This window comes from Dipodomys merriami, unplaced genomic scaffold (assembly GCF_024711535.1).
Source record: "Dipodomys merriami isolate MVZ:Mamm:240054 unplaced genomic scaffold, mDipMer1.0.p SCAF_2, whole genome shotgun sequence".
NCBI lineage: Eukaryota > Metazoa > Chordata > Mammalia > Rodentia > Heteromyidae > Dipodomys > Dipodomys merriami.
In genome coordinates, this window is record NW_027203381.1 from 88,918,691 (window position 1) to 88,931,456 (window position 12,766).

Below are 12,766 nucleotides of genomic sequence, written 5' to 3' on the forward strand. Positions count from 1 at the left end.
AAGGCTGTAAGTTCAAACCTAGTACTGCCAAAACAGAAAACAAAAAGGAGGAAGACAAGGAGGGAAAAAAAATCAAAGTATAGAAGTCAGGAATTCTATATGGAATGACAGCTTACCATGCTACTACATATAGCTGTTCAAGTCTGTACTCATGCATATATTCACTCAACATTTCTTGAGCCACCTATCTATCAGTCACTGCCCTTGAGAAGTTCACGGTTTGAAGAGCAATAAGTCGTGTAAATTATAAAATTATTACATAAGTAATAAAACATAAAATATAAAGTATTCATCGTGAGATATACATCACCCCATACCTTGCTAACTGAAGTGTGGTCCATAAATCAGCAGAAGACCTAGTCAGAAATACAGAATCTCAGATCTCACGCAAAATCTTCTGAAACTGAATCTGCATTTTAGAAAGAAATCCAGGCAATTCCAAAGCACATGTAAGTTTTGGAAATCACTGAGTTAGAAGATAATTGAGAGCTAGTAAAAGTAATAATCTAAGAATCTAAGAATCCAGGTGTATACAAACCAGGCATAGTGGATCACCTCTGTAATCAGAGCTACTTGGGAAGCAGAGTTAGGACTGGGGACCAAGGCTAGCCCTGGGCAAAGCTTGACGCAATAGGGGCAGGACTCAAGATGTAGACCAAGCATGAGGTCCTGAGGCCACACTAATACTAAAATAAAAAAGGATGTACATACATTTGGGGGAAGAGGGTGATGGAGTTTGAACTTAGGGCCTCAAGCTTGTTCAGCAGGTGCTCCAAATTTAATCCATGTCCCCAGCCCAAACATAGACTTTTAACAAAGTTTATCTAGTTTAAACAAATTGGAACATAGCACTAACAACAGAAAAAAAAAAACAGGAAAAAATTATAAACACTGAATTCACTGTAGGCCCATTCAACATAGCAGTAATCTACCATATCTGACTAAAAACAGAGCTAAGGGTCACGCTGTACTATAGTAGCACAAAAGTAATCAACTGTCAAAAACATGCCTCATCTAACTAGATCATAAATTCCTGGAGGGCAGGGACCTAGTTTTATTCTAGTACACTTCCATTTGTAAAATGAATGATCCTTGGTCATTAAGATGAGCTTTTGATAGGTGGTAAGGGAATACATTTTAGAAAACTTTCCACTGGACAAAATTAAAAATGTGACAGTTACTCTTTTTATAAAACTAAAAGTGTCACAATTATTTAACAATTCATTCATTAAGTACTATAAGAAAAGAGGTTTTACTGAGTCTATGGCTTCAATCCCAAGGTCTTTCCTATATCTAGTAAGTTTCCTATCTGGTGAACTGATGAGAAGGACAGATAAAGAAAAATTAGAAGAAAATAAAGGGAAAACAAAATCCCAACAGAGTATGTAAGATTCTTCCAATCACAAAAGTAAAATAAGCAGGTGTGGGAAGCCACATCAAAGATAAAAATAACCCTAGAAAAGAATAAATGCTACCTCTAATAACCATTCACTCCACTTAAGCATCCTAATCAAAAAACTTTCTTAAAACAGGTTAGCTTGAGAAACATTTTGCCTAAATGCACCTCAATCAGTTGACTACAGGAAATATATAATTGTCTTCCAAAACTGCAGTATGCATGCTATAACCATCCATGTCACTTTCTGGAAAGTTCTGCAATGTTGATATCACTCTGTTGGGGGGGGGAGGGGAGGAATAGAGCTTGAACTCAGGGCCATGTGCTCTTGTTTGGCTTTTTCACTCACAGTTGGCACTCTACAACTTGAGCCATTTTTTTCTGCCCAGAATAGTTTCCATCCTCAATAGTCAGATGTCAATCATCTGATCAGCTAGGATTACATGAGACACTCATTTTTTAAAAGGAATTCTATAATCCCTTAAGAACTTTTTTAAACCCCAGCAGCATAAAGTTAAAAACAAAACAAAACAAAAAAACTTGTCTATGATTTTCCCAGACCTATTTTTCTGCAACTTGTCTTCAGTCATGCAATTTGTTATTAACTCTATAAATAAATCATTCCTGTTACTGCCCTAATGAATATTTTAATCATCAGCCATGTGCAATAGTCAACATTTGACATGTGGCTAGACCAAAATGAAATGAAGGCTAAATGTAAGATATACACCAGATTTCAAGGAACTGGATTAAAAATGAGGAAGAATTTTTTTGGGGGGTGGGTAGGGTAAGTCATGAGGCTTGAACTCTGGGCCTTGGTGCTGTCCCTGAGCTCTTAAGCTCAAGGCAAGCCCTCTACCACTTGAGCACTGCGCCACTTCCGGCTTTCTGGGTGGTTAATTGGGAGATCAGTTTCACGGACTTTCCTGCCCCGGCTGGCTTTGAACTGCGATCCTCAGATCTCAGCCTCCTGAGTAGCTAGGATTACAGGCATGAGCCACCAGCGCTGGGCAGAAATTATTTTTTAACAATGATTTTATGTTCAAAATTACATGTTGGATACATTAGCTTAAACAAAGTGATGATTGGAAATAATTTCAACTTTCTTTTTATTAGCTTTTGGTGAGGCTAACAGAAAAATCTAAGTTATATACATGACTCACATTTTATTTCTTTAGAACAGTTTGCACCTTTTCTTCAAATTCCATTTCAATCACCAATGCTTTCCTGAAGTTTTTCCCAATGAATCCATGTGGAACTTAATAATATTCACACTCCCAAAGAATAAGATTAATTTTATAGTATTACAAAGTGTACCTGTCAGTCCTCCAAGTAAAATATAACCAAACTGAAGAAACCATATCTAGGTCATGATTAGTTCTTCTCCTACACCTTGGAGTGTACTTCACTAATATAATGTTTGATATCTGGCAGTTAAGGTGAATTTTTCTTTTCTTTCCACACTAAAGTAGATGTCTACCACTGCTTTATATTGTTTGGTGTTTATTTGTGGTAAACAGAAGCGTCAATGAACATGTAATATGAACAAGCCCATAACGTCAACATTTAGATCAATTGTAAAAATTTCGTATTCATAAACACATGAAGTAGGGGACACTGTACTGCGAATAGAAACGAATTCAATGTAGGAGCGTAAGATGAGTAAGACTGGGTGAGTAATGCCTACCAAGAGATTACTGGAGGTCCTTCCCATAACTCCGGGAACAAATCAGGTAAGCATGCAAAGGCTTGGGAGCGTCAAGAACAAAGTTCCACATTGCATTCAAAGCTATGAAATCAAGCTGTAAGGAAAGTGGTAGGAAGGGATAAGGCAAACTTACACCAGAGACAAATATCGGAAAGAAAACTGTTGGAAGCGAGAGTTTGTTTTTGGAAGGAAGGAGGGAGGGAGGGATGAGGAGGAGGAGGAATATCATCAGTGTGAAAGGGTATTTCTGGGTGTTATCTTTGAACCCTCAGATAAAGGTCGCAGGGCTGGGACAAGTTCAAGAAGTCTTCAAATGGCAATACCAGGATCTCTGATCTACGTCCAAGGAACTTCCTTCTTAACCTGCCTACTCCTCTAAGTGCCCAGCCGACCCAGTCCCGAAGGCACCCTCCTCCGCTCGCTCGGTGGGCCGGCGGACGGAGGCGGAGCCTGGGCTGGGGCCTGGCTGCTGCACAGCACCCCTCTCCCGGGCCGTCCAGCCCCGGCGCGTCCAGCCCCGGCGCCCGCAGCACAGCCCCAGGGCGGCTGGGAGCCCGCGGGCAGGGAGGCGGGGCAGGACGCCGCACCTCGCCGGGGACCGGGGCTCCGTTCCGGGCCTGCGCCAGCCGCGCTGCCCCGCAGACCCGCAGGGTGCTGGGGAGGAAGAGCATGGGGCCAGGGGGAGCCAATCCTAGGCTCTCACTCACCAGCCGTCGCCGCCCGACGTCGGCAATGGCAGGACCTCTTCTCCTTCCGCCATTGCTGTTGACGTCCACGTCACTTTGCCGAAAAGTGGGTCTGGCGCAGAGAACGACTCTGAGACCCAACGTCGTAAAAGGTCTTCGGAAGTCGGGCAGTGAGGTTCCCACAGAGGGAAAGAAACAGGGCGGGGTCAAGGGAACGGGAGGAATGCGACGCCGTGACGTCACGACGTCCCGAGGGTGAGAAGGCGGTGTCTGGCGCTAGAGGCGTGGTCTAAGGGGAGCTGCTCATCTTTAAAAGACCACAAATCCCAGGATGCCGCGGGGCCCAGCGAGGAGAGTGGCTGTGGCGTGATTGGAGGAAAGTGCGTCTCACGCGCGAGGCTCTGTGAGCGTGGGAAATCGCTGCTTGGCGTCCGCTTAGCGTCGTCCTTCCCACGTAGAGAGCTGAGATCCCTGGCGGTGGAGCTAGGCGGGGGCATGGAGGAATGCTCACAGGGGTATCTTCTTTACATCTGAGTATTTGATACTTATAACTCAACGGAATAGGAAAGAAAACTGTGTTTTAGCCTTTTACCCGGAGCGTAAAACCAGACCGTAGAACTGGGGGAAGCGGGGCGGGGGAAGGGGGGGGGCGGATGAAGGGGGCGAAAAGCTTAAGTAGGACATCAGAGACAAGCAGGCCCCGGCGCCGGTGGCTCACAACTGTCAGCCACTCAGGAGGCTGAGATCTGAGGATCGCGGTCCAAAGCCCGTCTGGGCAGGAAAGACAGACTCTGATCTCCAGTTAACCACTAGAAAACCGGTGGCGCTGTGGCTCAAGTGGTAGAGCGCTCGCCTTGAGCTGAAGAGCTGAGGGACAGCGCCCAGGCCCAGAGTTCAAGACCCACGACCGACCAAAAAAAAAGAAGACAAAGCAGGGTCAAAATGTGACCTGTGAAACTGTTTGCAAACTTTGTGTTGAAATTGAAGATCCTGTTTCTGTAGACAGCTTGCTTGCTCAAAAGCTATGCAATCTCGGCCACCTGTGAGTGGCCTTTAAAATTCCCTGAGCTGTTTGGGTCCCGTACTGTTCCCTACTGCTGCTGTAATGGGGGACAGTCGCTGTATGGCTAATGAAGATTTCTAGCCCGGTTGACTGAGTGTTGGACTATCTCTTGGGGATTGTGGAAAATCGCAGGATACTTCCTTTTTTATGCCTTCAAAATCGGGCGCCAGTGGTACATGCCTATATTCCCAGCAACTCAGAAGGCTGGGATCTGAAGATCACAGTTTGAAGCCAGCCCCAGCAAAAAGTCTGTTGGAGTTTTATCTCTAATAAACTATCAAAAAGCAGGAAGTAGAGCTGCAGCTCAAGTGGTAAAGTGTTAGCCTTATGCACAAATCTCAGAGTCAGCACCCTGAGTTCACACAGTCTTCTAACACCCTGAAAGACCAAGTCCAAATTCAAAATTCAGAAGCAGAAGTAGGACAGTCCTACTTCATAACGGGATAAATAAGAAAATTTTGGTGTTACTGTAGTTTATCTATCCAAGTAGTTTGCTTCCTTCCTGTCAATCCTGTGAGAACTGCTTTCTAAAAAGTTCCTGCTTTAGCAAGGTGCTTTGGCTCTTGTTAATTACACTTTCGTTATATCCTTTCCCTGCTGTACCTGAATTAAAACATCTCTGTTAGAAGCTCATTGAATTTTGGTTACATCCTGCTAACTAAACCATATCCTTTTGCTAATGGTGAACTTGAGCTCAACCAATGTGAGCAGAGGGGCAGGACCTGCTGGGTTGGGGGGGGGGGGGGGAAAGGCAGCAGCTGCTGCTTGCTTGCCAGGTTTGGGGCTGATAGCACAGCCTTCTGCAGAAGTAAATTGCCTGAGTTCCTTTCAAGTTGGTGTCCTTATTCCTACATGACACCCCACCATCCCAAACTATTAGCTAGGCAAAACAATTCTGGACAGATGATGCCATTTGTATTTGGTGTAAGATACATAATGTGCTAAAATATGGGGTTGATATATAGAAGATTTGGGAATAGCATTTGAGTGGGAAGAAAATAGTCAAGTAAAAACAATTTTTTCTTTTCTTAGAGGTATGAAACTCAGGCTTGGCCTTGATTCCAGGCTGGCATCAATTCTGAGCTCAATCTTCTTGCCTCAGCCTCCCTAGTAGCTGAGACTATAGACATTGTCTATGATAAGGGCTTAAATATTCAATGTTGAATTTATTAAGAAGTGGCTATGTAGATATGCTTTATGGAATCTATACTTTGCTATTTAAAATCTTTGAGACTTTAAGACTTTAAGATTGTTTGCATATCATCTTTGTAATAACAATAAAAATGTTTACTCTATTAGCTAAAAAATGTCACTGCAAAATCCATGGTCCCTGTTTGATGTTCAGTTCTTCATAAGGAAAATTGCTTTTTACGTGAAATAAAGCTTTTGATGCTCATGATTGGTAAGAATAAAGTATGTGACTATAGGTCAATTTGTCATCCAAAACTCAGAACCTCCGCCAAATTCCTTCAGTTATTGCCAGCAGATTTTCAGATGCTTCTCAAAAAAATAATAAAAATAAAAAGGCTTAAAGGCTAACCAGTTAGTTAAGGTGTTCATTAGTTAAGGTAATTCTAATTATCAATTGAAATTAATTTTGTGTGTAATAACAGTAGTGATTTTCATAGTCTGTGCAGTCAAAATAATATTGTGGCCAGGCGCTGGTGGCTCACACCTGTAATCAATCCTAGCTGCTCAGGAGGCTAAGATCTGAGGATCGCAGTTCAAAGCCAGCCTGGAGAGAAAAGTCCGTGAAACTCTTATTTCCAATAAACCACCAGAAAACTGGAAGTGGTGCCGTGGTTCAAGTGGTAGAGCGCTAGCCTCAGGCTGAAGAGCTGAGGGACAGCGCCCAGGCCCAGAGTTCATGCCCATAACCACCACTGCTACCACCACCACCAACACAACAATAATATCCTGTTAAACTACATCACTTGAGAGCTGGGGGCTTGGCTTAAGTGACAAGAGTGCCTGTTTACCAATCTTGGGAACCTAAATACAAAGCTCAGTACTGTCAAATGCAGATGTCTTTATGTGTACACCTATGTCACTTGATATTTTCAAGTCGTTTTTAATTCTGCAAAAGTAAGGTCAAAATTTCTATTCTCTTTTAATAGATTCAGAGCCACTTTTTCAGGCACGCAACCTTTTCAATATCGGAAAATCCCATGTTTACACAAGCCATGTGTTTGCTCTACTGCTTTGTTTTTGCCACCACTAAATTCTTAATAATTTTGGAACATTTTGCATTGGTCTTTGCAATTTACATATCCAGACTTAGATAGGGTCAATAGCATATTAATGTATACTAGGAGATCTCACCTGTAATTCTTTGTTGATATCTTCAAGGGTATTTGTATCTTTGGTTCTTCTCCCTATTCTGTTTTCAGTATTCATGTTTGAGATCATGATATTCATGGCGACATCCTCTCTCCTCCAATGATAATTCTAGGAATCTCTATGTGAAGTCAAGTGCTAGGAAGTGCATATGCCTGCAATTTTTTGTTTCTTGCACAGGTTCCACTGGCTCACTATGATCTTTATGTTTAGTTGTTAATGTCCAGGCTGCTGAGCTGCTACTTGATGTAGGTAAGTCTCCTGCTCATAGCCTTTCTTTTTTAAAACATTTTTTATTATTTTAAAATATAATGTTATTGTTATTATTAAAGCGTTGTACAGAGGGGTTGCCATTCCATAAGTCAGGTAATGAGTATATTTCTTTTTGGATAATGTCACCCCTTCCTTCGCTTCCCTCCCTCCCCCGCCCCCCCCCATCTCCCCCTCCGTTCCCTGCCCAGAGTTCCTTTTTGTTTATCTTCTGTTCTGCCTGGGCATTTTCCACAGCTTGCTTGTCTTTGGAAAAGACACAAACAAACCAAAACAAAACACCTGGATTCGTTGGTGCCCGGGATGCTGAGGTAATGTAGGTCTTTAAGGTTGCTAAATCTGCTGATCTTAGCCCTTCCTTTTACTCTGAATCTGGTTTGTTTGCATTTTCTTCCTACATACCTGTCTTCCAAAGATGACAAAGATTTTGAAGTAACCACAGATCATTTTCTGTTTGTCTTCAGTTTTTATAGATGTGGCTTTCTGAATATTTTTTGTGCTTTAAAAAATACTCAAGATCCACCCATTTACCTGGATTGTAAAATATTTATGTTGTTATATATTTATTGCATTTGAGTGGTTGGCCTCTGCTTGCAGCAAACAACAACAACAAAAATCAAAAACCCTTTACAAAAGTGAGAAATTTCATTATGAGATAATCTGCCGGTGTGTTCTTCTCTTTAATTGTCCTTCTCTTTAATTACAAGATTTCTATTGGTGACTCTAGGTGCTATGAGTTGCTCCTTTCATTTTTGTATTCCATCCAGAATTGACTCAACTGCAATAAGAGCCTTTTGCCTAGAATATTGGGGAACAAATTTGGAATGAAGAAATGATGAACTAGGCGCTGACATTATACATCCTAAACTCAAAAATCTGTGGATCTCTATCCAAATGTTTATCTGGCTCCATCTATATAACGTATTAAAGAGTCAACTTTAATTAGCAAAGATAACTACTGGTAGGATAATGGAAAAATATTATGGTTTCCGGCCCTTTTTATCACTGTTTTCTCAACACATTTAAGTGAATTAAAAGCAGATGTTGAAATTACTGCCAACTGTTCACTCACTGTATGTGAATGAGAATTAACTCTGTTCTTTTCATCATTAAATTAAATTACAGCCTTCAGTGGTTTAAAGGGTTTTGAAATGCAAAGCCTGATGGGATTTTAAAGTTACAAATAATACTCGATAATTTTGAAAATGTTTGTCCTTGTAAGAAAATAGGAAAAATCCTGGAAACATTTAGAATTCTGAAGCCCTCACATAATATCTGTAGAAAGAAAAATGAATTTGTTATATAACAAGCCCTACATTTTCATGTAGTAACATACCCCAAACATCTTAGAAATGGTGGTCATTCTTAAACAATACAAAATTCAGTATGACGCAGAGCCCAGGTGACAAGGCTCACTAAGAGTTGTTTACAATTTCAGAGGTGGTTGAGCATAAAGAAGACACAGGTGATATGGACCAAGGCCTTGAGCAAGGCTACTTGTATAATAAAGAATGTGTCGTAGTTAATGCAGCCTCACAGTAACAGCTAACCACTTAGAAAACCCTGTGGGGTTTTTTGTTTTGTTTTGTTTTGTTTTTTTGTTTGGACATTCAAGCCTTTGTGTAGTTCTCTAGCTCATTAAATAGAGTAGAAAAAGAAGATAGTGCAGAGATGACGGGAGTGAGATTTCTAAAATTAAGTCAGAACAAAACATTATGGCTTTGATATTCGTTTCTGTTGAACTTGTATTCTGGATAGCTTAGTATTATGATTTTTATATATTTCAAATTTGCAGGAAAACATATGACCACAAATTCCAAAGGGTTAAAAGTTTAGGTAAAGACTTTCTTCACTATAATTTTGCTCTTTTTTTTCCCCTGACCAGTAACAATTTCCTACTGTTAAAAAACTGAGGACTCCTCTATCTGTATGTACAACCGCGGGTTTCCCTTTGCATTCTGGATCGGTAAATCTAGCCATCTCCTGGGTGACTCACCAGACACTCAGAGCTCAGCTCAGTATTTTCAAAGCCAAACTCAGTATGTCTGTCTATCCCCAAGGTTCTGCTTGCCATTTCTACAGAGTTGAAGAGTCTTCCACTGGACACTTAGGCATTATTCTAATGTTTTTCTTCCTCCTAGGAATTTTTGCTGCCCTAAATATTAAGTTCTTCCCCTTTACTCCTGAAGCTTTCCTTTTGTTCTTGTTCCTCATTATATTTTATATAAAGGACTTCCTTAATGAGTCTTACTTCCTTCCCCTCTATTCCGCATACAGTCAAAACATTCCTGGATTCCAGGAATCCAGACATACAGCCTGTAGAGTCAATTTATTAGAAGTTTTGTTTTGTTTTCGACAGCCTTGGGGCTTTAATTCGGGGCCTGGGAACTGTCTGTGAACTTCTTTTGCTCAAGGGTAGCACTCTACCACATGAGCCACAGCACCACTTCCAGCTTTTTCTGTTTATGTGATACTGAGGAATCAAACCCAGGGCTTCATGCATACAAGACAAGCACTCTACCATTAAGCCAAATTCCCAGCCTATTTTTTTTAATCCCTTGAATTTAATTACAGTTTTCAGTTAATCTCTTCCAAATTGCCCATCACTTTAGACCAGACTCCAATCTACACGTTTGTTACTTGCTTAGCTCTTTCATTTTTGAACTTGTGCTTTGTGCTGTAAATGTTTCTAAAATTAAAATCTGCCCCAAATCCTTCTCTCATTTGCCCTATCTCTATGAAAGAATTCCAACTTCCCTATCACCACATTAAGCTCCTGTAGGGTGATCCTAGAATCATTTGTACGTGGTGAATGTCTCATATCATCATACTATCTCACTTTGGACAAGTTTCTTTCAGTAGTAGTTTTGTTTGTAGAGTGTTAGTAGCTTATACCTGTAATCTTAGCTACTCAGGAGTCTAAGATCTCAGGTTCCATGTTTGAAGCCAGCTTGGACAGCAAAGTCTGTGCAATGCTTCCATCCAATTAACAACCAAAAAGCTGGAAATGGAGCTGAGACAGGGCCCTGATGATTTTGGCTCATAGCACCTGGTTATAGGACCTAATTTGATACTTGTACAGCTAGTTTAGGAACAGTTGTTCATGAAGAGGAGCAGATCAATGTCTATGGGGAGCTAGCTAGGTTCCCACTCTGTCATTCATGTGTCTCAAAGACTTTCATAACAAACAAATATCATTTCAAGAGTATTATGTATGGGGAACAAGAGGCCCCAGAAAATTTAGTTTTAACTTTCTGGCACAGTCCAGCAGTGAAGATTCCTGACTCCCAGATCCTCAAGGCTAACACCAGTTGAGATTCCGAGTCCAAGCATCTGGTCTCTACTTCTGGCTTGGTCACAAACCTGACAGAGTTGTGCCCCCCGTTTAAGCGCCTCTGCTCTCCTCAGGATCTTTATTTCCCCAGATGAGGTGGGTGGATTGATTTGGTATGTGTGGGGTGCTTTCATTTCTTGCAGGTGACACTAGGTGGCACTCGTGTAACTGCTGTGCGGAGCTGTGGGAGCAATTTGGCTGCCCGGATCCTCTGTCCCTTAAAACACTCAGGGACTTGCCAGGGACAACTTGGGAAATAATGTAAGGAAGACCGCTTTTTATTAAAAGCAGTCCACAAATGTCTGTAGTGTTTTACCAGCTGTTTTCATTAATTGTGTCATTCTGGTGTCATGTTCCTCTCCTTGCTATCATTTTGAAAATTTTAAAATAGTGAATTAAAAAAAAAAAACCTCGGACTCTTAACCCAAGCACCAGGTCTTAAACTGTTGCTTGGTATTTTTCTGAGCCATGTCTCCAGTCCTGCATTTTGCTGGTTGATTAGAGATGGAATCTTGTGGGCTTTTCTACCCAAGCTGACTTTGAACAACAATTCTCTCATCTTGGCTTCCTGAGTATCTAAGATGACAAGAGGGAACCACTGGGATCAGGAAACTATTTCTATGGTTTGTCTATATTTGTGGTTTGGGGTTGAGGGGTCAGTGTCTTGCTATAGAGCCCAAGCTGGCTTCAAACTCATAATCTCAGCTTCCTGAGTTGCTGAGATTATGTGTGTGCACTAGCATGTACTGCTTACCTTTGTAAATTTTGTGTGATATAAAAGCAAATTGTATTATGTTAGCAAGTACGAATCCCTGCCAATCACATGTGACTGCATGAGTAATTTAAAGAGGAAAGAGAGCCACTGTCTCAACGGTGAACTTGAAGCAAATGTATTCTTTTCTGAGGTGACTCATCCACCAGTAGGCCAAGACAGCCTGACATGGTTCTTGTTCAAAATCTTAATCGTTTTCGTTAGGTCTGGAGTTCCCATAGATGCCCAAATTATTTTATGAATTAAGTCTAGCTTAATCTGGCTTCAAAACAACGCAGAAGTGAGACAGTTAGTACTGCATGGTCTTATGCTGTTCCTCAAATGCCACTCATTGACCAAACTCATCCAGGTCACCTGACAGAACTCCCCTTGTGTCAATGCCTACAAAAGTAGTAGCTAAGCACTTAGGGACAAAAATCAACACAGAGCCAGCACTGGTTACTCACAACCTATAATCCTGGCTAATCATTAGACTGAGATCTGAGGACCCAACTCAGGCAGGAAAGTCCATGAGACTCTTATCTCTAATTAAACACCAGAAACCCTGAAGTGGAGCTGAGGCTTAAAGTGGTAGAGTGCTGGCCTTGAGCAAAAAGCTTTGGGACAATGCCCATGTAGTGAGTTCCAGCCCCATGACAGACAAAATAAGTAAATAAGTAAATAAATAAATTCAGAAGAATTGATTTTAAGGTGTAACTCTGTGAGGTTTCATATAACAAATTCATGCTGATGATGTTATAATGTAAAGCCCCTGCACAACAAATAAATGCTAATTATTTAATTTTTTGCTAATAAAAATTAAATTTTAAAACTTAAAAAAATGTAAATGAAAAAATTGTTCTTGAAGTTTAGGAGATGGATATTGACTTCTGAACCTCTTAGTTGCATAAATTTCCTGGGTTGAAGTATAGTCAGAACTTCCAGCCCTAGGGTAGAATATGATGTGGTGTTAGTGATAGAAAAGAGATTGAAGATTCAACTGAATATGCGCAAGTAGTAATCCTAAAAATATCTAAAGCCAAAATATTAACATCAGCAGCATTTTGGATGACAATTCATTGTCATATTTTTCTATATTATATTCTTTTCTATAATTTCCAAGTTTTATTTAAAGACCGTAATTTTGTTTTTGTGAATTACTTTTTTTTCTCAAAGAAAAAAGAAAGAAAAGTAAGGATCATTAGATTTCAACAAAGAAAC

At 40.8% G+C, this 12,766-nt stretch overlaps 1 protein-coding gene across 4 annotated transcripts in view; it reads right to left on the bottom strand.

The window, feature by feature from the left end:
- Tbc1d23 (TBC1 domain family member 23) overlaps positions 1 to 3,964 on the bottom strand; it is a 60,090-nt gene extending 56,126 nt beyond the window's left edge. For 2 of the 4 annotated variants that reach the window (XM_070030385.1, XM_070030383.1), the window contains exons 1-2: positions 3,812 to 3,964; positions 318 to 356 (exon numbers count right to left, since the gene is read on the bottom strand). In XM_070030385.1, coding sequence (XP_069886486.1) covers positions 318 to 356; positions 3,812 to 3,864 — 92 coding nt within the window. In that variant the 5' untranslated portion in view covers positions 3,865 to 3,964. The remainder of the gene's footprint in view (positions 1 to 317; positions 357 to 3,811) is intronic. The other 2 variants (XM_070030386.1, XM_070030384.1) reach the window with 1 other exon arrangement.
- Between the last annotated feature and the right edge of the window lie 8,802 nt (positions 3,965 to 12,766).